The sequence below is a fragment of the Pelophylax lessonae genome (assembly GCF_965119305.1).
Source record: "Pelophylax lessonae genome assembly, chromosome: 2".
Lineage (NCBI taxonomy): Eukaryota > Metazoa > Chordata > Amphibia > Anura > Ranidae > Pelophylax > Pelophylax lessonae.
The window spans coordinates 444914411-444941504 of NC_138769.1; the positions used below are offsets into that span (position 1 = coordinate 444914411).

Sequence of the window (27094 nt, forward strand, 5' to 3'; positions counted from 1 at the left end):
TGGGGAACCAAGGTTCATCCCTTAGGGATATTGCGAGCCCCAGTGATGTAACCTGGGCCTTTCCTGTGCTGGGTGCTCAAAGCTATAGAGGACCTTCAGACTGACAATGCCTGAGCCCCCCCGGGATATCAATTGGTGCAAAATATTACAATTACATAAATCACTTTACATGATCATCTTTTTATTTCGCTGAGCCCCGCATCTTGTTTAGCATCAAACTGGGATAAACCCCTGATGTTGCGGCTGAGCGATTACATATGAAACATCTTAAAAGACACATTTATGTAAAATAGAAAAATACATTTTACATACAAATAAATAAAATTTCAGTGGAGAAAAAAAATCTATTGATCCTAAGAAGAATGTGTTCAGTCCCCAGTCCAACTAGTCACGTCCCCCATCTACATCGGTACAGAGAGAGACACCAAAGGTATCCCCTTGCATCTTAAACCCTCTATATGTGCATAGTTTCTGATAGTATGTGCAGATATAATGTGCATAGTCTCAAATCCGTTTTTCCTGAAGCAAAACCCTCCAAAAAGGGTCTATAACTTTCCGTTTCATTCAATCCAGGTGGGGTCGTGCCATTAAGACGTCTGATCCAGCGTATTTCCCGCTGGAGCAGAGTCTTATTCCATTCTCCCCCCTGGATGGAATATGTAATTCATCCAATGCCATGAAAATGACCTAAGGCATCCTGTATTGATTTTTCTTTGCTATATGTCTTCCAAGTGGCAAATATAAGTTGCGTATTCTCATACTATACATATGTTTGTTTACACGTTTACCTAGTTCTTGCCGTGTTTAAAAATAAGCAATAGTTTTAGCTGTCATGAATGGCTTTCACTCATTACAGCTTGATTACTATTGTGATCTGTGATTGGCTACAGCTAATCACATGGTACAGGATGCTGTGATTGGTCCAGGTACCATGTGAAGCTGTGGGCCAATCACAGCATCACAATAGTCATAAATAGAAGCCATTCATGACTGTTTGTTTACATTGTAATCATGTGATCACTATGACCAATCATAGCGATCACATGATACCCCAGAGGCTCCAAGTCTTTTTTCGGTCTTTTTTCATTTGTTTATCAAATAAAAATAAAACCCAGTGGTGATTAAATACCACCAAAAGAAAGCTCTATTTGTGTTAAAAAAAAATGATAAAAATGTCATATGGGTACAGTGTTGCATGACTGTACAATTGTCATTCAAAGTGTGACCGCGCTGAAAGCTGAAAATTGGCCTGACCAGGAAGGGGGTGAAAGTGCCCAGTAGACAGAAAATTATACAACAAAAAGATTTGTTAAACTCACAAGTGCTTTTTTTATCACTATTATTGCCTTATACTGGCTTATGACATTTACAAATGCAGCAATTTAGAAATCGGATGAATGGTTTAGCTCTTGGAAACACTTTTTGAAAGATAAATAGTGCATTTTATATACAACTACTGTATGTAGATCAGACCAAAATGAGGGACAAATGAAAAGAGGGACTTTGTTCTAAATCAGGGACAGTCCCCCAAAATCAGGGACAGTTGGGAGCTATAGTGAATAAGGTGAAATTTCACTTTGCAAAGAATACCCAACCATATGCAAGGAAAAGAAAAACAACTGAATCTTTGATGGCACATGCTTGGATGAAGGAAGTCAGAAGAGCTTCTCCTCATTCAATAAGCTCTGGGGAAAGTCTCCTCGCAAAGTTCAACTTTCTTTACAAAGTAAACAGTCTATTTGCCTTTAGTAAATCAACCTCATTGCATACCCAAGTCAGAAGGCTCAGGTTTGGGACCTTTGAGAGTCAACAATGACTTTATTAGTCATTATTGACTTAAGTAATTTATTTTGCAATTCAGCAAGGAGTATTTCTTTACATGTTAACTAACCATAAGAGGTACAAGGTGCTGCTGGCACAATGTATTACAGGTCTAATAAGACAGCTTTAAAGGAAATCTGTCATGAGAAAGACATGGAGGATGCAATTGATGATATCTCCTCATACAATTACAAGTTACCTGGTTGTCATTCTAATCCTCTTGCTCAACTACATTGTGTCACTGCCCCAGGCCCAGTATACAGAGAAGGGCCTCTGACGTTTATCTGACTTTCCTGATCCTCATACATGTTCTTGGTCTGTGACTGTGTTTGTGGGATCTTTGTGGAAAACTTTTTTTCTACCTATTAATCTTTTTAAAATGTTAGAACTGATCAAACAATCCCCATGGAGCATTTTATTTAAAGTGGAACTAACATTTTGATCTAAGAAACGGCGAGCGGGCGGACTTTTATTGCAGAAGAGACAGAAGCAGAAAAAAATGCCTCTACTTGCCAGCCTGGTGCTGTAAACTGATCTGTGCATATGCTTGAGGTATATTGCATGATGTCATGGCATCAAAGGCAATGAGCTCCTAACATTTTCTGTTCTGGTGTATTTGTATCTGACCTTGGGGACTCAATTGCCAGTGCTTTCTGTACAGTATTAATGTTGTACTTTTTCTTAAATTGGAATGGGTTATAATACTGGTTTACTTGCAAATATTGCTTGGAAAATTCTTTATCTGCCTATTAGTGTAGCCTGCTCTCATCTAAACCAGGAATGCACATAGAAAGGCTGAATACAAAACATAGGACTACTTGGTTGTTGAATAGTGAACATAAAGGAAATGTGGCAGTTAGGTTGGACAGATAATATTGGGGTGGCATGGGATTCCTTTTAACCACTTCAGCTCCAAAAGGTTTTACCCCCCCCCCTTCATGACCAGGTAATTTTTTGCGAAACGGCACTACGCTACTTTAAACTGACAATTGCGCAGTCATGCTACGCTGTACCCCAACAACATTTGTGTCCTTTTCTTTCCCCCACAAATAGAACGTTCTTTTGGTTGTATTTGATCACCTCCTGCGGTTTTTATTTTTTGAGCTATAAACCAAAAAAGAACGCCAATTTTGACAAAAAGAAAAACAAGATTTTTTACTTTCTGCTATAAAACATTTCCAATAAAAAATCAATTTAGGCCCATATGTATTCTGCTACATATTTTTACTAAACAAAATCTCAATAAGCGTTTATTGGTTGGTTTGTGCAAAAGTTATAACGTCTACAAATAATGAGATATATTCATGGAATTTTTATTTTATTTATTTATTTATTTATTTATTTATTACTAGTGATGGCAACGATCAGCGACTTATAGCGGGACTACGATGATGTGGTGGACAAACCGGACGCTAAGTGACACTTTTTTGGAGACCAGTGACACTAATACAGTGATCAGTGCCAAAAATATGCATTGTCACTGTATTAATGACACCGACAGGGAAGGGGCATTCGAAGGGTTAAATGTGTGCCTAGGAAGCGTTTACTAACTGTGGGGGAGGTGCTTGTACTGTGGGAAGGCAGAGATCCACATTCCTGCTTCTCAGAAACATAAGATCACTACCTTCCCTACTGACAACACGGCAATCGGCCTTGTTTACATAGGCAAACCGCCATTCTGCTTCTCTCATGAACTATCGCAGGCTGCCCTTGGACATCGAGTCCGCTAGACCTGCTGATTGGCTCCCACTGTGATTGTCTAATCACAGCGGGAGGGGAGTGCCGGCGTTGCGCGTGCGCACCTCAGACCTGGAAGTGCAGAATCACGTACAGGTAAGTGATTCTGCGCAGATGAGCCATTGCTCCACAGTATATGTACGTGGGGCAGTTGGCAACAGGGTAACCACTTCAGCCCTGGAAGATTTTACCCACTTCATGACCTGGCCATTTTTTTGCTATTCAGCACTGTGCTAATTTAACTGGCAATTGCGCGGTCATGTAACGCTGTATCCAAACAAAATTTATATAATTTTTTCCCACAAATACGGTATTCTTTTGGTGGTATATTTTACTCTATAAATGAAAAAACAGCATACATTTTGAAAAAAAAAGAAAAAAACAATATTTTTTACTTTCTGTTAGAAAACATATCCAAAAAACAATTTAAAAAATCAAATTTCTTCATACATTTAGGCAAAAATGTATTCTGCTACATGTCTTTGAAAAAAAAAATCCCAATAAGTGTATGTAGCACCCTACAGGTAGGTGCTAGGTAAATGTATAGTGGGCCTTCTATGCCTAACAGCAGGGCTGTGATTTATTTAGCTAGGGTGTCAGGGCTTCCAGATGTGCCTGCTGAGAGGAGAAGTATCCCCATTGGCTCCTGTGAGAGGATTCTCATAGGGCAGTGTTGGAAGCCCAATCAGGGGACACATCCCAGCTTGTAACTACCCCAGAAGGCAGATTATGCTGCAAAGGATTCTGGGAGTGGGTATACGTTTGGGGGGAAGTGCGTGGCACGGTGTCTTTGGCGGGAGCAGAGTCCCAGGAAGGAGAGTATGGCTGTCTCTCCTCCTGTCTGAGGAAGGTGGATGTCTCGGGGTGTCGTCTGAGTGTCCAGAGAGTGCTGAGTTGAGCTGAGGGGAGAGAGAGAGGTCCAGTCCCAGGAAAGCCTACACAGGTCGTGAATACTGAGGATGGCCCCTTGGGGTCTGCCTGAAGTTAGAGTGGACCACTCCGGGAGAGGTTCTGGGATCCAGTGTCAGCTAGCTGTAAAGGGGGTACCTAGGTTGAGAACCCTGAAGCTACAGAGGGGGTACATTGTCAGTGGACCCTAAAGAGTTCAAGGTCAAAGAGGGCACCTGCAGTTGCATAGAGCGTGCCAGTTAAAGTGACAGCTATACAGAGTTCTACCTCAAGCTGTGCCAGGCGGGGGAAAGTATTCAGTGACTTTCATAGTACAACAGTGTCAGGAATTCTACAGTTCTCAGTCTTGGATCTTCTGGACTATAAGTCAAGGATTCAGCACTTCTTTTTTTCTACAGAGTGTTCTCAGTGTCAGTGAGTGTTGGCTGGCGCTGGCTGGCGTCAAGGAAGCGCCAACGGGCATTTCAGAAGTAAAGTCCCAATTGAAATTAGTTTAAGCCTCAAGGAGTATCCCACTCATTCCCTTCTCCCATCCCCTTTATTCCAATAAAAACCACAAACAAAGATGCCGGAGTTGTCGCTGCTTCAGTTGTCACACCCAGGGTCGCAGCTAACATAGGCTGGAGAGATTACCGGTACTAATGGCAGACCCACATCAGGCCATAGGTCTGGAAACCTTGCTACATGTATATTGATTGGTTTGCGTGAAAGGACTAGTGTCTACAAACTATGAGATATATACTGGAATTTATATATATATATTTTTTATACTATACTGGGGGGGGTGGTTCAACGACTTTTAGCAGAACTGTAATCAGTAATCTGACACTAACAGCAACTTTGTGGGAAATGCTAACTGCCACTGACATCTCCAGTGACATACAGGGATGAGTGCTAATAATACACTGACACTGTACTAATGACACTAGCTGGGAAGGGGTTAACATCTGGGGCAGTCAAGTGGTTAATTGTGGGCCTAACTATATGTAATGTATTTACTGTGTGGCTCACTAATGCAGGCCATACATGGGTCAAATTTCCGAACTATTTGTCAATCAAAAATCAAACATTTGTGCATTTTGTAATCCGATGGTGCCACCATTGATGTCAAAATTCGACCAACTAAGCCTTTAATTTCATCTCATGTTGTTATGGAAAATAAATCTTCTGTTCTTTCCAGGTCACAGATCATGCGCATTTCTTTTTTGATTATATTTCTTGCACATCTGTCCCATCATTGATTAGAAATTTATAAATTTTTCCAAAAATTTCCAACATGCCGATCACTCAACCTCGACGGCCGCACAAATATCGGCAGTTGCTGTGGCAACGCTAATGGTTGAAAATCGAGCAAATATTCAAAGGTGCAATTTTTGACAGAAAAATTGTTTGGAATTTGACATGTGTATGGCCGGCCTGTGACATGTGACAGTGTATGGCCCTGCTTTGCAGGGAAACAAAAAACCAGAACATCACTGCTGTCAGAAGGGAGCTTTGTGTTATTTACATACACAAAGCTCTCTCCTGTCACTTGCTTCGCAGATCGTGGGTCCTGGCAATAGCTCATTGGCTGGAAATCGGTTATTGGCATGTTCTGGAGACAGTCACAGCATAGCCGGGAGGGTGGGCACACATATCATTACGTGATTCTGTGTAGCTGGCCCTCATTGTAGAAGTAAACCTACAGTACGGTAAGTGGACAATAAACATCTGTAAACACAGGAATATGTTGTAACTTGTGTTAGCAAACACTTAAAGATGGAGAAAATAAATTTAAAAGTCAGCAGCTACAAATACTGTAGCTGCTAACTTTTAATATATAGACATTTACCTGTCCGGGGAGCCCACAATGTCAGCACCCCAACCGATTTTCAGATTGGCTCCCGGGTGCTGCCACCGCCATTCTTTGTAAGGGAAACCGGCAATGAAGCCTTTCGGCTTCACAGCCGGTTTCCTACTGCGCATGTGCGAAGCGCGCCGCGCATTCTTATAGGCTCGGCGGTGGGGGAAAGAGGACAAACTTCTGGTGGATGGCGCCACGGCGCTGTCTCCCAAAAGTGGGGAAGGGTACTTGTCAAAAACAGGTACCCATTCCCCCCTTCCCCCTGAAAGGTGCCAAATGTGGCACCGGAGGGGGGGGGGGGGAAGCAAATGAGCGGAAGTTCCACTTTTGGGTGGAACTCCGCTTTAAGGGTCTATTTGTAAAGCATTTTCTGCCCAAATGTCATAAACTTTTGTGCAAGTTGAACAAAATGTACCATATACTGTATTTCTTGTGAAATTATTGCCTGTACCATCAGCTCCTTCTAGTGGCCAGAATGCAGTATAAGTTTCTGAACTATTTTAAAGCGGTAGTAAACCGTGTAAAGAAAAAAAAAAAGTTTTTACCTGCAAGGCAATATCATAATCAAAGACTTACCTTAAAATGAAGCACATTATGAAAGACTTTCCTTAAAAAGAAGCCCTACAGCGGCACGCTGTCACCGCTGCAGAGGCCTCCATTATCTCCTGGTTTTCTTCCGGGGGTTCGGGGAGCCAGGATGACGTCACTCTTGCATGCCCTGGAGTCTCGGCCGTGGCACACAGCTCTGAAGGAACAGCGCAGGTATGCCATTCCTTCAGAGCATATGAGCCAGTGATGTCACCAGCTGCTGCTTGCAAGAATTTCTCCTAAACAATGCACGTTTAGGAGATATTCATTTAACCACTTGCCGATCAGCCACCACACATATACTGTGGAAGGTCGGCTCTATTGTGCAAAACAATATACCTGTACGTCGCTTCGTGCAATAGCCAGTGGAGGATTGTGGGGGCTATTTGTGCAACAGCCAGTGATTGGCCAGAGGGGGAGCCAATCAGCGGATCCGGCGGACGCGATGTCTGCCGGCTACCCGCGATTGCTCCCCATAGAAACAGAACGGTGGTCTGTCACAGATGAACACATGGATCTTGTGTTCCTGCTATTCAACAACATAGATCTCTGTGTTCATCTAGTGAGTCCACCCCCCACAGGGGTAGAAAACAACCCCTATGGACACACTTTGATTGCCCCTGGTGTTAACCCCTTTCGTGCCAGTGTCATTAGTACAGTAACAGTGCATATATTTAGCACTGATTACTATAGTAATGTCACTGGTCCCCTCAAAAGTGTCAAAAATGTCAGTTAGGTGTCCCATCTGTTACACCACAATGTCCCGCTAAAAATCGCAGGATCGCCGCCATTACTTGTAAAAAACGAAAAAAAATGAAAATGCCTTAAATCTATCCCCTAGTTTGTAGACGCGATATCTTTTGCGAAAACCAATCAATATACACTTATTGTGATTTTTTTTACCAACAATTTGTGGCAGAATACATATTGGCCTAAAATGATGAAAAAATTTGATTTTTTAATTTTTTTTTATTGGCTGTGTTTTATAGCAGAAAGTAAAAAAATATTGTTTGTTTTTTTTTTTTCAGAATTGTTGCAATTTTTTGTTTATAGCGCAAAAAATAAAAACCGCCGTGGTGATCAAATATCACCAAAAGAAAGCTCTATTTGTGGGAAAAAAAGGACATCAATTTTATTTAGGTACAGCATCGCACGACTGTGCAATTGTCAGTTAAAACAACACAGTGTCATATTGCAAAAAATGGCCTGGTCATTAAGGGGGTAAAAACTTCCGGTCCAGAAGTAGTTAACCTACAGGTAAGCTTTATTATGAGCTAACCTGTAGGTAAAAATAAAATTCCAGGGTTTACTACCACTTTAATGAGAAAACTTTACTGCGTATTGGCCACTAGTTGGAGCTAGTGTCTTAGAAAAAAATACAGGACATTTTGCTCAACTGGAAGTAATGCTTCTGACATTCATGCACCACGTTTTATAAATAGACCCATTAATACAGCTTTAAGTACCAAAAGTTTTTATCCCGACTGAAAGATCATGCATTATAGCTATGAATTAAAATGTGTGTCATCAAGGAACTCCATATTCTTTGTAATTAGAGAAATCTATCATTTCAAATTACCACAACTTCTTTTGATACATACTGTACATTTATTTTATTATTTTCAGGTACTTATATAGCGCTGTCAATTTATGCAGTGCGTTACATATACATTCACATCAGTCCCTGCCCTCAAGGAGCTTACGATCTAAGGTCACATTCATACATACACATAGTTGCCAACATTTGAAAAAAATTTCCAGGGACACTTTGCAGCACAGCTATCAATTACTTACCACACCCACTTCCCCGAAGCTCCGCCCACTCTGCATAATTAATCTCTGCCTACTTATCAGATTATAGGGTCTACTTCATAAAGAGAGAATTACAGGAATTTGAAAAGGGAATTAAAAACTTGGGGCCAAAGTAGCAGAGTTGGAAATATTTGGAGTTGGAAATATTCTCCCATTCAGCTGCACTACTTCTGCCTAAAGTTTAAAATTATCATCACAATTCCCTGCAATTATAAAGTGTCAGCTTGTCGAAAGGTGCTCTGCCTCCCCCTGCTGGCGGATTTCGGAAAGTGCACCATGCTGACACCCTGCCTCCGGTGACACGTTAAATTTGCGACAGGCGGGAAGAGTGAGCGGGCACCGAGAGACAGACAACGTGCTGCCAGAACTACAACACATAGCTGGGGAGAGAGCAACACTGTTTAATGTTTTTAATGATTTACATTGTCCCTGTTAATCAGGGACAATGTAAATTACCCGGGACAGGCTCCTATTTGCCGGGATTGTCCCGGGAAAAACGGGACAGTTGGCAGGTATGCATACACACACTAGAGCCAATTAACCTACCAGCATGTCTTTGGAGTGTGGGAGGAAACCGGAGTACCCGGAGGAAACCCATGCAGGCACAGGGAGAACATGCAAAATCCAGGCAGGGAGTGTCGTGGTTGGGATTTGAACCAGCGACCCTTTTGTTGCTAGGCAAAAATGCTAACCACTACACCACTGTGCTGCCCTGTGGGATGTTATGAGAAAAGAGTTTGCCAAGTAGTATGGTCGTTTATTTCCAAGCCTTGACAATAATTTGCTTCTCTGCTGTGAAGATGTGCGTAAGTAAACGGGATTCAAAAGTAGCGCAATGTAGTTTTATTTTTCAGGAGTGCTTCTAATGGATTCTTACTAGGGATGGATCAATTATCGGCAACGCCGATATGCACTTCCCCCTATATATCGGAATCGGCCCCTGAGGTTACCGATATTGCCGATATTTCGGGAAAGTGCTGTACTGGAGTGATGCCTGCAGCTAGAGGCATCACCCCGGTACAGGCGTCCATAGCCGACGGTCAGCTGTCTTGTAATGACAGCCGATGCTGCTGAGAAGCCGATTGGCTGTCATTACAAGGAGTGGAAGGGGACGTCCCCCCCCTCCCGTCGCCTTCCGCGGCTCGCCCGGGTCTCCCGTCCCACCGGGAGACCCAGGCAGCCAGCCTGCACGGCCTTCGAAGAGAGGACCCAATCAAAGCCGCATTCGGCTCTGATCGGGTCTCCGTGTAAATAACCTGGAAGTGATGTCATGACTTCCGGGTACTCGGCGCCAAATTCAAAAAAATGCGAGCATTCAAAACAGCTAAACTTGGGGTTTTGAATGCTTTTAAGTGCCGAGGAGGGGTTTGGGGTCTTTAGACCCCCCAGATCCCTCCAGAAGAGTACCTTTGAAAAAAAAAAAATGTTTTTTAAATTTCTGAAAATATCAGCCGATACCCGATGACCAAAATATCAGTATCGGCAATTAAAAAACGATATCGGTCGATCACTAGTTTTTACTGATCGGTTGCCTCCTTACTGTTGTAATTGAATGATAGGCGTGGTTCCAAAATTGTTGACTTTTGAGATAGTCCCATCACACCAAATATGTTACAGAAGAGGTCAAAAGCAGCCTCTCAACTGTCATGTACGTTACTCTATTGAAGTCAATGCACATTTGCTAACCTGCGTTGGACATGCATTTTAAACACACGTCAAATGCAGGAAAACAGTTCATCTGTGCATGAACCTTAATGATATTTTTAATGTTCGAAGCTCGGGCATAAATACATTTTCTAGGACCTAGGCAATTTTAGGATAGGATTTATTGCATCAGTGGTTAACATATGATTTTTTTTACTCATAATACATTTTGTAAACATATTTTATGGAGTGTTTTATTTATATATCACGTTTTCACTTGCAGGTGGAAAGCCTACAAAAACTTTAGTCCCTAATGGAGAACCATTTTTTGTCAGATGCCCACTTGAACCCCCAGAGTCCGGCAACAGTTACAACATAACCTGGTTTATAAATGGCTCAAAGATAGAAATATCCACAGACCTACAGGCAAGAATTCATCAAGATAGCAACTACCTGAAGTTTTTCCCTGCAAGGCTGGAAGATTCAGGCTTTTATTTATGTGTGTACAGGTAAGAGAAAATGATGAGACCCTGGTACTGTATATGGGTGTGTCTATATAGAAGTACATTCCTTCTAAAAAGTATTGAAAAAAATATTTGTCAGTTCATCAAATGATTGCCAAACATCAACAGGGGCAGCAAAGAATTCCACCCCATTGAGGTAAAGCATTGGTGTGACATGCTGTTTGACAGAAAAATCCAAATCCTTTTAGTTTTTCTCTTTTTACCCTTGTAGGAAATGATTCAGTCTTGCCTACATTTAGGTAAAAAAAAAAAAAGATAAAATAAAATAGCACAAAAGACAATACATGTAAAAGGCTTAATTAACCTTTCTGGAAAAATAATATGTCCCCAAGTACTGCAATATATTTAAATTTTGTTTTTGGGCTTAGATACAATCTATGCAAAATATACATGGTTGGCATCGAGGTATTCAGGAACTAACATAATAACTTAATAAAAATGTTGCAGCAATGGCACATTTCCATGTTTACCCATTTACTTATTATTCTTTTTTTGGAATTACTTTCAAACTTATACTATATTATACTATACTATATACTATATTACCAAAAATATTAAACCCACATGAACTTTAATGGCATCCCAGTCTTAGTTCGTAGGGTTCAATATTGAGTTGCCCCACCCTTTGCAGCTATAATAGCTTTAACCTTTCTGGGAGGGCTGTCCACAAGGTTTAGGAGTGTGTCTATTGGAATGTTTGACCATTCTTTCAGAAACACATTTGTGAGGTCAGGCACTGATGTGGACGAAAAGGCCTGGCTTGCAGTCTCTGCTTGAAATTCATTCCAAAGGTGTTCTATCAGGTTCAGGTCAGGACTCTGTGCAGAGTTCCTCCACCCCAAACTCACTCATCTATGTCTTAATGCAGTGTTTCTCAACTCAGTGTTCCTCAGGGCACACTAACAGGCCAGGTTTGCAAGAAAACTGAAATACATCACAGGTGAGGTGATATAATTTCCTGCTCAGGGATTGCAGTATTCTAGTCTGCATCTCCCCAAGGTAATACTTAAAATCCGGCCTGTTAGTGTGCCCCGAGGACCAAAGTTGAGAAACACTGTCTTAATAGACCTTGCTTTGTGCACTGGTGTGAAATTGTCCAAAATGTCTTGGTATGCTGACGCCTCAAGAGTTCCCTTCACTGGAACTTAGGGCCAAGTCTCACCCCTGAAAAACGACCCCACGCCATAATCCTCCCTCTACCAAATGATTTAGACCAGTGCACAAGGCAAGGCCCATAAAGACATGGATGAGCGAGTTTGGGTTCCTGACCTCAACCTGATAGAACACCTTTGGGATGAATTAGAGTGGAGGCTGCAAGCCAGGCCTTCTCTTCCAACATCAGTGCCTGACCTCACAAATGCACTTCAGGAAGAATGGTCAGACATTCCCATAGACACACTCCTAAACCTTGTGGACATCCTTCCTAGAAGAGCTGGATCAAGCCTGTCTATTAATTACTCAAAGCCACAGGTTTTCATTGTACACCATTACAACTTTCCATCTGCCAGTGTCCTGAACACTAAAGATGTCATCAGTTAATAAGGAGGACATTAGACAACTACCCCTCTCCTTCAACCCCAGGGTCACTTTAGGTGAGTGAGGGAGAGAAACCGTGGGAGAAGAGAAACATTGGAATACTAATCAGTACCAGTGTGCAAAGGTGTATTTGCTTTGGAAGAATAAATCACTGCTAATGTTGCGTGTCCTATGTGTGGGTGATGCTGCATTATGCAAAACTATTTGTTTCGTTTTTTAAATTTTAGAAGGGGGTGCCTTTAGAATTGTGGGGAATTTAAAGGACGCCTTGACTAAAAAAAGGTTGAGAAACACTTTTCTACGTAACCAAATGATCCTATTTTATGTGACTTGGTTTCCATTGGGAACATGTGGTCTCATTCAGGTAATAAGTTTATTTCTTACAGTAATGCTTTCTTTTCTTACATACACAGAGATGCAAAAGAATGTTTGCAAGAAGTTGTAAAAGTGGACGTGTTTCAGAATGATAATGGTTTGTGTTATAAAGATGAAGCATTATACAATTATCTACTATTCAGGGAAAAATCGCTGAGAATTCAATGTCCATATGTAACTGAATATGTTGATGCTGAGACTGCACAGTTCTACTGGTTTAAGGTACCTCTATATTTGAACTAAGAGTTGCAATTTTTACTGCAGGAAATGAAATTATAATTATTTTGGGATCTATAAAGAAGTGTGTATGGACAAATGTTCGCCTCTTAGGGTTTGGGGGTCAGCAGTTTTCAGTGGACTAAGCACAGTGAAAAAGGAAGTCTTCCTTTGCTTTGATTAGTCAAACTAAAGCAGTTGCTGTTCTGTGCAGTGCAGTACTACCCAGTGCTGTAACATGAACTGCATTACTGCCATGGGCAGAAATGTACAGAAGCTCCAAGACAGTGATGGCAAACCTTTTTGAGCCCGTGTGCCCAAACTGCGACACAAAACCAACTTATTTTTTTCAAAGTGCCAACACTGCAATTATTAACCACCACAGATATTGGCCGCAAGGGCCTCTCACCAATCCCAGCGACACAGCAACACTTCCTCCGAACAGATGTCCACTCACTTTCGGTTGCCCGTGGCAAGGCCCGTAACTGGCACTGCAGGGGGGTATCCTCTCAGCCTCTCTGTCCCTGGCTCACAGTGTGGTGCTCCAATCTTTCTCACAGTCTCTATCTCTCTCTCCCCATAGTCTTCTGGGACTAAATGTCCCATGGTGCACTTGTCAACCTCCTCATTGGTGCTTGGCTGCAGCCAATGGGGAGGCAGGAGGAATCAGAGTGGGCGGCGATCTCTGCAAGCGTTGCTCTGTCCCTGTGCAGCGCTGCTTGACAGAAGGGCGGCGAGCGGGGAAGTACACTGACCATCCACGCTCGCTTCCCCCCTTGTCACAGCATCGCTGCCATTCGGGGGGAGGATTAGAGAGCTGAGGCATCAGCGGCGGCAGCTTCCCAGTATAGCTGACGTGCCCACAGAGAGGGCCCTGCGTGCCAGCTGTGGCACGCATGCCATAGGTTCACCATCACTGCTCTAAGATAAGGATCATAGTTAGGGGGATGGGTTAATAGTTGTGGTCGCCCTCTGAAGAGTGATCCCGGGAGAGTTTGATAGGTAGAGAGGAGGCATTATGTTGTCTCCTAACCACCTAGTTGTGGTGAGGCTCAATTCACTTGAATAGGTTGTGTTTCGCAGGCCATGTTGCATATAACATACCACATATGTGTATGCCAACTGACTGTTTTTACTGCTCCACCTGACCACAACTGTAAAATAGGCATTAAGATTGAACCATGGATAAAATAAAACATTACATATATAGTGCATTTTGTAATAAATATTAACACAGTAGTGTTTCTTTTTCTCCTCTAAATTTTTTTTACATGTTGATCCTGCCAGTAGAACCATTATTTTCCTACTTCATTTAAAGCTGAAGTTTAGTTATGATTTTTTTTTCATAGTTACATCGATCCAGCTTGAACCATATAAAGTATGTATATCTCATACCTGACTGATCGACCTGCCCATCAGTAATAATAGTAGTTTTCTTGGTCCTTTGAGACTTAATTTCTGCATAGTAACTGCAGAGGGTCTTTCGCTCGGCACTGCTGCCATTCAGAGAAAACCTTGTTTCAATGAATACAGGGCGTTGTCTAATTGGATGAGATGGGGATTGTGATAATACTGTTCTACATCTCCCCCACGTGCAATCAGAGAACACCTTGTATTTCTTGAAAAAAATACAAGACTTTCTTGGAATGGAGGCAAGTGATCCTCTGTGATTACTATGCAAAACTACAGCCATTTGGCACTAGACCTAGAAAACTCCTGCTATCACTGTAGTAGTGGCAACTACTACAGTGATTTGCAGGTTACACAGGGATTGGTCAAATGTGAGATTTGCATACAGGACTGATAAAAGGAGGTCAGAGCCAGCCCTCCTGTACCAGCCAATGCCCCATCAGTTCAGCAAGAAGGGATGTCATGACATAACTTCCAGAAGTTCCGGGTACTCGGCGCCAGATTAAAGAAATTACAGCATTCAAGTGCAGAGGAGGGGTTTATGGTCTTTTAGACCCCCAGATCCCTCCACAACAGTACCTGTAAAGTGAAAAAAAAAAATTATAATTTTAAATGTACAAAAATATCGGCCGCTACCCATACGTGATGACCAAAATATCGGTATCGGCAATGAAAAAACAATATCGGTCGATATCACTAGTGCATATATCCTCCGATCGTGTCTGCCTGAAAAACTGACAGGGGTACCCGATCAGATTGCTCTTCTGAAAGGGACCTTGGAGGTTTATTCACTAAATGTAAATAGACTGTGCACTTTGCAAAGTGCAGCTGCACTCTGCAAGAGCAGTTGCTCAAGAGCTCATTAAATTAGGAGGATCCCTGACTTCCATCATCCAATCATGTGCAAGCAAAAATGCTTTTTTTTTTTCCTTGCATGTGATTGGGTATCCTTTGCAAAGTGAAGCTTTACCTAATTTACTAAGCTCTAGAGCAATTGCACTTGCAGAGTGCAACTGCAATCTGCACAAACTGTACACAGTGGCACTGACCAGGAAGAGGGAGTGCTGGAGCCCCAGCTCAACATCCTGACAGCCCACAGCAAGAGGAGCAGCTTACACTCCTTGCAGTGCCACGTATACCAGGGGGCCCGGTTCTTTGTACCTGAGGGGTAGTCTTAATATTGCAGTACATGGCATTAGAATTTACCCTCCGGATTCATCCAGTATTGCACACAACACTGTACAAACTGAGTGCTCTGCAGACACATTTTCTGCTCTAAGGAAACTTACTATCTAAGAATACTGATTTGCTGTGGTATTAAACCATGTCAAAATTAAATGTATATGAATATTATATCACTGTTTATATATTAAAATATGTACATGGAAAGCTGCAGTACAATATACACTGCAGTTGTGTCATGAATTATGGATTACTATACATTGTTGTAAGGGTCACTTTATTTGTGTTTTCATAGCTGTACATAACCAGTCTATGTTTTTTTTTTTTTAAAGAACTCCTGCTTTACAGCCCATTCAGACTGGCGCGATCCGACTTTGTGGGGTGACCTGTGAAGTCGCGGTGCACAGCGCGACTTGTACGGACTTCATATAATTGAAGTCAATGCAAGTCGCCTCCAGGTCGCCCCAAAGTAGTACAGGACCCTTTTTCTAAGTCGGAGCGACTTGTGTCGCTCCTATTAGAACGGGTCCTGTGCTAATTTATGGCGAGCGACCGAGCGCGACTTGTCAGGCTGACAAGTCGCCTGACAAGTCGCGCTAGTCTGAATGGACCCTTATACAATTTTGTTTAACTTTTCATCAAAAATATACACTGATCAACCATAACTGTATGACCGCTGAAAGGTTAATCGAGTAACATTCATTAATTTGTTTCAATGGCTTCTGTATGTTGGTAAGATATACTAGGCAGGAGACAAACATGTTGTCCCTAATACTGATGGGCTGAAGCAGAAAAAATGGGCAACGCAGCTTGTTGTGTATGGGGCTGCATAGCCACAGACCAGTCAGGGTGCCTTACAAGGGTAAAAGAATGGCACCAGGATGCAGTGTTGGGAAGAAGGCGAGCTGGCAGAGGCAGTGTGATGCTTTCATGTGATAATGGGAAACCCTAATCCTGCCCTTCATGTGGATGTTACTTTGACACATACCACCTACCTAAACATTGTAGCTGACCAAGTACACCCCTTCATGCAAACAGTACTCCCTAATATAAGGACGACAAGGAGGTAAATGGCGCTGCCAAAACTATAATACAGGCACAGAAGAAGTATTAAAGTGTCCACAGTATAGAAAACCAGTTACAAGTAAGCGTACAATTATTAAAGTGACCTTTAGGTGAAATACATAATTAAATATTCAATACATATTATGCAGGACAAATAACTGATAAAAACAATGGTACTTGGGGTTTTAAAGTGCATATAAATGAGGTGACCGAAAACCTCAGTGGTAGAATAATTGATATATCCAATATAGTTGGTGTACCATAGAAAGTGCAACAAACAATAAAGGTGTAATTATAAAGTGCTACAGTGACTATATGTGCATAGGCTCTATGCAGAGCAAACCCCACAAAGGAAAGCAAGGAGGAGCAAACCCCACAAAGGGGCAGGTGTGGGTATATAAAGGTCAATACCCAAAGGAAATAAATAACATTTCTATTTATAAACAAAAGGAATATGCTATAATATTAGTGTAGTACAGTTTGAATAATATAAAGTTTAATAAATGTACTCACATCTACACAGTTAAAATCAGGCAATGTACACAGCATGAGCCAGGGAGGTCCGCCGTGATCTATCTGTTCCGGAACGCTATGCGTTCCACGTGGTCCGGAAGTGCATTCCAAGTGTAAAGGCGGAAGTGGCGTAGTGAAGCTCTATGCGTTTCGTCATAAAGACCACTCCTGATGACGTCTTTATGATGAAACGCATAGAGCATCACTACGTCACTTCCGCCTTTACACTTGGAACGCACTTCCGGACCGCGTGGAACGCATAGCGTTCCGGAACAGATAGATCGTGGCGGACATCCCTGGCTCATGCTGTGTATATTGCCTGATTTTAACTGTGTAGACGTGAGTACATTTCTTTAATAAACTTTATATTATTCAAACTGTACTACACTATACAAGTCTCCTTCCTTATATATATATCCGGGACACAAATGAGAGCATCCACCTTAAGACCCCCAGTGATATTTCCAGCCAAACAAGGGTGATATGACTTCTACTGACACCAGAACCAGAGGAACCCAATAAGGATCTGTGAGGGATATAGGAGCCACATCTTACTTGGAGTATAGGCCTATTACCCCTGTAGGGGTACCCCCCTTCTGGTAAGTGTGGTCCTGGGAGTGTGGGGAGCACCTTGACCCATCACACCGGCCACACTTGAAGAGTCACTGAGGTCACACCAGTCACCCATGTTGGGAAGCGGCACTGAGTGAAAATCTGCACCGGAGCACTTTATTTTGCCATTTGGACTAGCATACCAATATAAACTGCACTAAGTTATAATCCTGCACGTTAGCACTTTTTGTGTGTGGGACTAATATTATAGCATATTCCTTTGAGGATTACACCTCACTCTATTTATGATTGTTACCCTATTACCTTTTTGTATGTTTTGGGAATACTCCCTTCTCTCGCCACATATGCGACTTGGTATCCCATTTTTTTCACTATCCATTATTTCATAAGAAGCACGGTTATTTATTCCCTTTGGGTATTCACCTTTAGATACTCACACTTGCCCCTGCACTGATATTTATCCCTTTGGGTATTGATTTCTATATACCCCCACATATAGTAGCAGAAATATATGCTTGCGCTAATGAAATCATTTACACTAATATATTTCTGCTACTATCACACCTATATATGGCTAGGTGTGTTTATACATATAAGTATGTGTGTATATACACCACTATACACAAGTTCAGATGTTTTGCCTGCCTCAAAAGAACCCAAAAAAATGCCAAAAAAAACGCTAGCGTCAAAAAAAAAATGCCCAGGTGTGTTTTTGCTGGCATTTTTTGGGAGTTTTTGGAGGCAGGCAAAACATCAGAACTTGTGCACAGTACCACTATACACAAGTTCAGATGTTTTTCCTGACTGCAAAGAACCCAAAAAAATGCCTGCTATTAAACCGGCAAGGTGTTACAGCAGCGAAGCCATACTCCTGTGCTGAAAGTGTTCTAATACAAACAATCTTTTTTTTAATGGTTCTGGACATGCTACAGAGCTGAAACTTCACATGTACACCTTTTAGACCCCCCAGATACGAAATCCAAAAAAATCTCTCTTTTTTTTTTTTTTTTTTTAATTTTTTCAATAATTGGCTTTTTTATCAAAAATGACAATTTTTAAGAACTTTTTTGTGTGATTTTGTGTCTGGGGGGTCTAAAAGGCGTACCTGTGAAGTTTCAGCTCTGTAGCATGTCCAGAACCATAAAAAAAAAAGGATTGTTTGTATTAGAACACTTTCAGCACAGGGGGTTGGCTTCTCTGCTTTAACACCTTGCCGGTTTAATAGCAGGCATTTTTTTGGGTTCTTTGCAGTCAGGAAAAACATCTGAACTTGTGTATAGTGGTACTGTGCACAAGTTCAGATGTTTTGCCTGCCTCCAAAAACCCCCGAAAAATGCCAGCAAAAACACACCTGGGCATTTTTTTTTTTTTGACACTAGCGTTTTTTTTGGCATTTTTTTGGGTTCTTTTGAGGCAGGCAAAACATCTGAACTTGTGTATAGTGGTATATATACACACATACTTATATGTGTATAGACACCTAGCCATATATAGGTGTGATAGTAGCAGAAATATATTACTGTAGATGATTTCATTAGCGCAAGCATATATTTCTGCTACTATCACACCTATATATGTCTAGGGGTATATATACAGACATATATGTGTATATATACCCCCTATACACATGTTCAGATGTCATGTCTGACATCAAACATGTCCTCAAAAAAGCACTGGCAGTGGCAGCCCCTGCAGCATAAAAAATGCTTGGCTGGTGAGAAGCCATATTCCAGTTCCGAAGCAACTCAGAGAAATGATTATTTCTCTATAGCGGTCACCCTGCTATGGAGGGGTTTTGTCACCCTTCCATAGCAGTCACTATCAGTTAACCCTACACTACACTACGGTCCCCTTACACTTAACACTTTCCCTACAGAAACTAAATTTTTGAAGCTAATTAAAGTGTAAAAGGAGCACTCTAACTACACTAGATATCCCTTTCCTCACACTAAAAATAGCTAAATGACACTTTGTAACACATTAGAACAGAACAGCATTCCACTCTCTTTCATGTCCCGTACAAGAATGCTAGGAATTTGGCGGGGTCTATCTTATATACTGGGGGGCGTATTCACTAATGATTGGACTATGGACCCCCTAGTCACTTCAATCACATTCCTAGCATTCTCCTGCCCCTCAATTGGCTTTTACTGATGGTTCTGGTCCAATCACGGGCTTTTAAAGCCCATTTCCTGTCCCATTGCATTTTGGTCGGTTCTGGTTGCCGAATTCCGAACTTTTTGGGCAAAAAGTTCTAAATTCGGCCGAACCTCGAACACCCAATGTTCGGGCCGAACCGATGGTTGACCCGAACCGTTCGATCATCCCTACTAATGAGCACTTATCAGCCCACTGTTGTTAATTCCTGTGCCCTAAAGTTAGGTGGCAGTCGGAGGGTTGCCGGCAAATAGGTTTTATGTGGCCCCAAAATTTCTAATGGCTGCTTCATATGCATACTGCATACTTACATTGGTCCAAGCTGCACCATAATACCAACTAGTAACAAGGAAAAGCTCTTATTATGTATTTATACAGAAATTGCTGTTGTCATTTTGTACAGGAATGCAAGCCCTTGGATATGACAACAGACAAATATTTTACAATAAATCAATTTTTGAGCATCTCAAATGTGATTCCAGAAGATAACGGAAAGTACACATGTGTAACTTCGCTTATACACAATGGGACCAACTATAACATCTCACGGTCCATCACTAATACCATAAAGGGTAATTATAAAGATTTACTATCACAAAATTATTTTTCTAAACTTGTTATGTTTGACGGCTTAAAAATACAAGATATGCTTCTGTTACTGCAAATATAGAAAATTGCAATCCATAAGTAGTATAAAAAAGAGACACAGGAAAGAAAGTGAGAGTTCATATTACTCATTAGGGGAGATTTTCTAAAACTGTTGCACACAGAATCTGGTTCAGCTGTACATAGTAACCAATCAGCTTCTAATTTCAGCTTGTTCGATTAAAGCTGGATACACATTTTACAATCTCCTATTGATTTTTTCCTTTAGATTTACCAAAACCCTATAAATATAATATGAGGTAAAACCTAAACACCTAAACACTTTCAATGTGTATGCAATCAGACAGACCCATTCACTACATAGTTGAAGGTAAATCTAAAGGAAATCAAACAACAAAAGTTGTATCGTGTGTATCCAGCTTTAGCTTTGACAATAAAACCTAGAAGCTGATTGGTTGGTTACTATGCACAGTTGTACTAGATTTTGTGTGCACCAGCTTTAGTAAACCTCCCCTTTTGTGTTAATTGTTATCCTACAGACATAGAGGGCAAAATAGTGTTGGGATAAATAGTGTAGATTTGATGATATATATACATGATAAGAATAAAACAATGTAAAGCATTGTTGTGATCTTCAATAAGATGGCTTGTAGATCCCCAAAGGCATATCCCACGCATGTGGAATGTTGTATATGACTGTGGGCATGCTTGCACATTTTGTATACCCTGCAAGGTGCTGCACTTTCTCCCTTACATCTCCTGTGATATATATTTCACCAACCATTCACGGGCAGACCTGCGCCTGTGGTGCACTGGTGAAATTGGAATCAGATTGTATAGTGTATGAGAGAGTAACTTGGTCAGACAGATCAATAGATGCAATCATTGTTCAATCAGATTGTACAGTGTATGGGGGAGTGACTTGGTCTGACAGATGAGTAGATGCAATCGTTGTCCAATCAGATTGTACAGTGTATGGGGGAGTGACGGGATCAGAATACACAATACACAGACATGTATTGAGAAGATATTTTCATGGAAGTTTAAGATCCACCAATGATTGTTGACCATCTCCATAAAATGCACAGTTTTGGAGAGGGCCACATATACATGTACAATTACATTTTGGCAAATATGATTTTTCACATCCAAGTCAAGGGGATCATCCGCACAAATATTGATAAGAGGAAGATCTATAAAATAAATATTGCATTGTTTCAAAAGGAAGTTAATGAATGGAATAAAGCTGGAAGCAATTACTTCATCTGCTAATCAAAAGCTCATTAAGATGTGCTACCTGCAGATTAGCATTACACTGAGCAGGTGCCTAATGCGCGTTCACTTGTATTTAAGAACGTATCTGTGCTAGTGTGCAAAACGATTCTGCGCATCCGGTGCAAGTTGCAGTTGTTTTCCATTTATTTTAATGATGTGAATGATGCAAATGCGCCAACATGTTCTTAAATCAGCCCCTTAGTGTCTTCCACCCCTCCATTGACTGTCACTCACCCAAGGAATAAATTAAAAATACTAACAATAACTTATAAAGCCATCCACAACTCTTCCCCAGCTACATCACTATCCTACTCTTAAAATACCAACAAAATTGTCCTTCGTTCCTCCCAATACTTTCTGCTCTCAAGTTCCCTTGTCACCTCATCCCATGCTCGCCTCCATGACTTCTCCCGAGCTTCCCCCATTCTATGGAACTCCCTTCCCCAATCTGTCCCACTATATTCTACTTTGTCCACTTTTAGGCGATCCCTGAAAACTTTTCAGAGAAACCTATCCTCCACCTAACAAATTAACTTTTAATTTCTCCATTGCTCCTGTATTGAATTGTATTGTAGCTGTACTGTCTTCCCTCATGTTGTAAAGCGCTGTGAAAACTGTTGGCACTATATAAATCCTGTATATTAATATCTATTATTCTATTACTACTATTATTCTGCGCAACCCCACATGCAGGATTTCATCAGAGGGTTGAAGCCTCCACAAGATGAGAGCCACAATACACTGCGCATGCTTGAGTATGACATAGCTGCACATGTGTCCATCACAGTGGTATTTAATTGGTTGAGGGATGCTCCCAATATTGACGTTCAATATGTTTTCACTCCGCTTGCATGAACATCTTTATGTATTTTAGAAATGCATCCTCTCTTCCCCTCGCTTCCCTCACCACTATGCCAAATCCCTCTGCTTTAAAATTCTGCTTACCACCACAATTACTCTGATTATTCCCATCCACCTGCCCCTGCTATCACCATTCCTCTGATCCCCCTTACCACTCTGCAGCTCCCCACACTCTTAACACTCTGTCTCCCCTCTTGCTCTCACCACTTTGCCACCCTGATACACCTTGGGTCAACTCTCTTACAGCTCCACTCTAACCACTTTGTCACCTTGGGGGGAGGAGCTCTGGCATGATGACATGTACACCCGCTATGGAACGAGCTGCTAATTGAGTCCCCGTTGCTGCCCATCGCTGCCCGCCGCCCGACCCCCGCCGCCGCTACATGTATCCGAAGAGCTGATGGATACTGAGCCCGAGGTCTCCACCTGCCGCGGCCGTGGATGAAGAGCCCTGGCTCACTGGAGAATTGCTCCATTATGGGATATGAGTAGCCTGCTTACAAGAAACACATATCACACATGCTTCAGGGATTCAATTAAATTAAATTATCATCTCGCCACTTCCCTATGTGGTTTTATGGTGACACGGTTTTGAGCCACTAACGAGGAGTGGTGTTTGGATTCAATAGATACACCATATTTATGCTAAAAGAACAGCTGGCAGATCCTGGGGGAAGGTTTCTGTTTATAAGGGGAAAATATCTGAAACGGAGTGTACTTTTGCAAACATCTATGCACCCAATAGAGAGCCAAATACGTTTTTGAGGAAAATTCTGAAAACATTTATGATATTTAAAAAAGGGAAGCTCATTGTAGCTTCCCTTATAAAAGGGAGACTTTTAATATGGAGTTGGACCCACGTATAGATTAATCGATGGGACTCTCTAGTCTCCCACTACAATGGCAGAAGGAAATTAAAAGCTTATTGGGGGAATGTCAGCTGGTCAATGCTTGGAGGATCAGACATCCAAAGAGAGATTATACTTGTTATTCCCCAATACATGGGTCTTATTCAGGGATTGATTACATCCTAATAGAACATCAATTATTAACCTCCCTTAAGGATGTGACTATTTTGCCTCTCTGACCATGCCCCAGTGTTGACCCAGTTGGATTTCTCAACAGTAGCACCTAGAGAAAGGGCCTGGGAACTGAATGAGTCTCTTATCCAGGACCCCAAAATAACAGAGAAGGTGGAAAAGGAATTGGAGAGTTTCTTTGTGATTAATGATACACCGGAGATTTCACAGACTATTCTATGGGAAGCGCATAAGGCTTACATAAGAGGGATATTGATAGGCATTGGGACACAAAGAAAGAGGGAAAAGAAGGAGAGGAAGAACCAGTTATTAAGGGAAGTTAATATTTTGGAACAACAGGCCAGATCCAATGGCATTCCAGAGCAGCGAGAATTAATTGAGAAGAGAGGAGAATTAACGGCTCTTATGGAGTACGAGACAAAAACTGCATTTCATATAGTGATGAAGGAAAAATATCAATGGGGAAATAAACCCAGGAAATGGCTAGCAAAAGCAGTAAGGGAGAAAAAAAATTCATCCAATATTCCTAAAATTAAATACAAGAATGGGCAAATAGTAAAGGCATCCCAGGATATTGCTCAGGTATTCCATTCCTATTTTACCAGCTGTACAATGTCAGACAGAATAAGGAAGGCAGTGAAAGTAAAAAAGGAGGATCCAGTGGTGAGGGCATACCTGCAAGAACTTGACCTCCCTAGGCTGCCCGAGGAGGAGCTAGAGGATCTAGAGGCCCCGATTGCACAGGAAGAGGTAGGATGGGCAATAAGGAATATTACCTTGGGGAAGAGTCCGGGCCCTGATGGATATTCTATTAGGTATTATAAAAGGTTCCAAAAGATTTAAGTCCCTAAATTATGCATATATTTTAATACAATTGGGAAGGATAACATTTGAGACAAGAATCTCTTCTTTCTTACATAACTCTCATTCTGAAAGAAGGGAAAGACCCATCAACACCGACAAGCTATAGATTAATCTCCCTTTTAAACACTGATATAAAAATATTCACAAAAATCATAGCAGAAAGGCTAAAACCCTTATTGCCAAGATGGATATATAATGATCAGGTAGGCTTTGTTACTGGGCGAGAGGGGAGGGACAATTGCCTTAAGTCACTCCTTTTAATCCATGAAGTGAAAGAGAAGGGCACCCAACCATTTTACTGTCAGTAGATGCTGAAAAGGCTTTCGATAGGATCGATTGGAGCTTCATGTTGGAGACTCTGAGGCACCCAGATATTGGAGATAGGATGATGTATTGGCGAGAATAAGAGTGAACGGCAGTCTGTCCTCCCCTTTCGAGCTTTATAATGGAACTAGGCAAGGGTGCCCCCTTTCCCCTATGCTGTTGTCTTGGCTCTAGAACCCCTACTGGCAGCAGTGCGCAAAAATATAGGTATTAAAGGGGTGCGAGTGGGGAATATAGAGAGTACAAAGTGGCAGCATATGCGGATGATGTATTATCTCCCATTGGTGCTAGGATAATTAGGGAGATATGGGGAATTATCAAATTTCAAAGTTAATATTGCCAAATTGGAAATTTTCAATATTACAACATCAAAGAAAGAACAACAGGCAATCCAGCCCAAATTCCCCTTTGTATGGTGTAGAGAGGAATTGTGATACCTTGGTGCTAACTAACTAGATCCACAGCAACCCTATTTGAGGCCAATTACATACCCATATTGAATAGGGCAAAAAAACAACTGAACCGCTTGAGGCATAGACCTCTCTCATGGTTGGGTAGAGTTAATGTAGTAAAAATGAATATTCTCCCCAAATGTATTTATATATTCCAAATGGTCCCAATCACCCTCCCCCAGGATAATTTCAGAAAATTATGAGCAATTATAATAAAATATATGGGCGCATAAACATCCTAGAATTGCCTATGCAGTATTAATAAAGGAAAAAAGGTCCGGGGGGGTTGCGGCACCCAATTTTAAGAAATATTATCAGGCAATCTCCATAGCACGAATAGCAGATTGGATTCATAATAAGGAAGGCAAGAGTTGGGTGGGAATTGAAGATACACAAAGTAGGACAGATTTGGGAAAGATGGCCTGGATTCCATGGGCATATCGGAACTTGGGTAATAGCACAACTACTAGAAACACTTTAAGAATATGGGATAGCTTATATAGAAAAGCACACTGGGATTATAATGTGCCTTTGATTTTATTATTAGACACAAATTATTTTAAACCCAGGAAAGAATATTATTTATATTTCGTTAGATGGGCAAAAAAGGAAGTGATACAATTGCAATATGTAATGGTAGGGAACAGAATGTGCACATTTTCAGAAATAACACAAAAATAGGGGAATATGTCACTTGATAAATGGAGATATACACAATTGCACCACTTTGTGCACTCCCTACCGCAGCCTCTGCGGGGAAGGGGCAATATGAGACCACTGGAAAAGTTATTTAGCTCCTCCACATGTGTTAAGCATAGCATATCAAAGATATATAAGATTTTACTGAGGGAATTAGAACCTGTATACCCGCCCTAGTTAGAGAAATGGGAACAGGAATTAGGGCCCCTTCAAGATTAAGAAAAGAGAAAAAGTCTTAAGATTAGCTTGCTATTCTTCAGTAGATCTAAGGACAACAGAGATGTGTTATAAGTTGTTTGCTAGGTGGTACCTTTCCCCACAGAGAGACCAGAGGTTCGGTGCAGAGATATCCTCAACCTGTTGGAGGAGATGTGAAGCCCCTGGAACGTTTGCGCATTTGTGGTGGGAGTACACAAAGGTACAAGTTTTTTGGAATGAGATTATCAGGTTAATACACCAAATTAAAGGAGACTGTGCTCAGGTGGAACCTTGGGTTTGTTTGTTTCATAGCACGGAGGGAAAAGTGACAGTATACAAAAATATGCTAGTGCCCCACTTATTGAATGCTGCTAAAAGTTTGATTCCAGTGCTCTGGCGAGTCCCAGAAGCCCCAAGCCCGAGGTAATGGGCCCGTAAGGGTGGATTGGGCAAGATCCATGGAGAAGATGATATCCGCAGCAGAGGACTCTTGTGAGAAATACATGGAAATTTGGGGAGATTGGTTAAGATTAAAAAAAACAGAGGAGTATATAAAGATGTTGGGTATGTTAGATGGTTGGGGATATACCCTAGGAGCAAAACCACCCAGACCTTATAGGCCCAGGATAGGAGTAGGTGAAATAAAATACAAGAGAGAGTGATGTCAGGATGTAAAAAAAAAGCACCACTCTGCCACCTCATCCTCAACACTTTTTTTCCATGCACATCCACCCTTATATGCCCTTACCATTCTTCCCTGCTCTTACTACTCTTCTGTGCACTTACCACTCTTCCCTGCCCTTACCACACTTGCCTAACTCCACCTTACAGTATTCTTCCCTGTGAGTTACCGTCCATTTTTGGAAGGTT

The 27094-nt window shown here is 41.5% G+C and overlaps 1 protein-coding gene across 1 annotated transcript in view; it reads left to right on the forward strand.

Annotated features, from left to right (window-relative positions):
- Positions 1 to 27094, forward strand: part of LOC309547231 (interleukin-1 receptor-like 2) — a 139202-nt gene that overhangs the window by 55394 nt on the left and 56714 nt on the right. The window contains exons 3-5 of the mRNA XM_082247046.1: positions 10638 to 10863; positions 12828 to 13011; positions 20309 to 20477. Coding sequence (XP_082103172.1) covers positions 10638 to 10863; positions 12828 to 13011; positions 20309 to 20477 — 579 coding nt within the window. The remainder of the gene's footprint in view (positions 1 to 10637; positions 10864 to 12827; positions 13012 to 20308; positions 20478 to 27094) is intronic.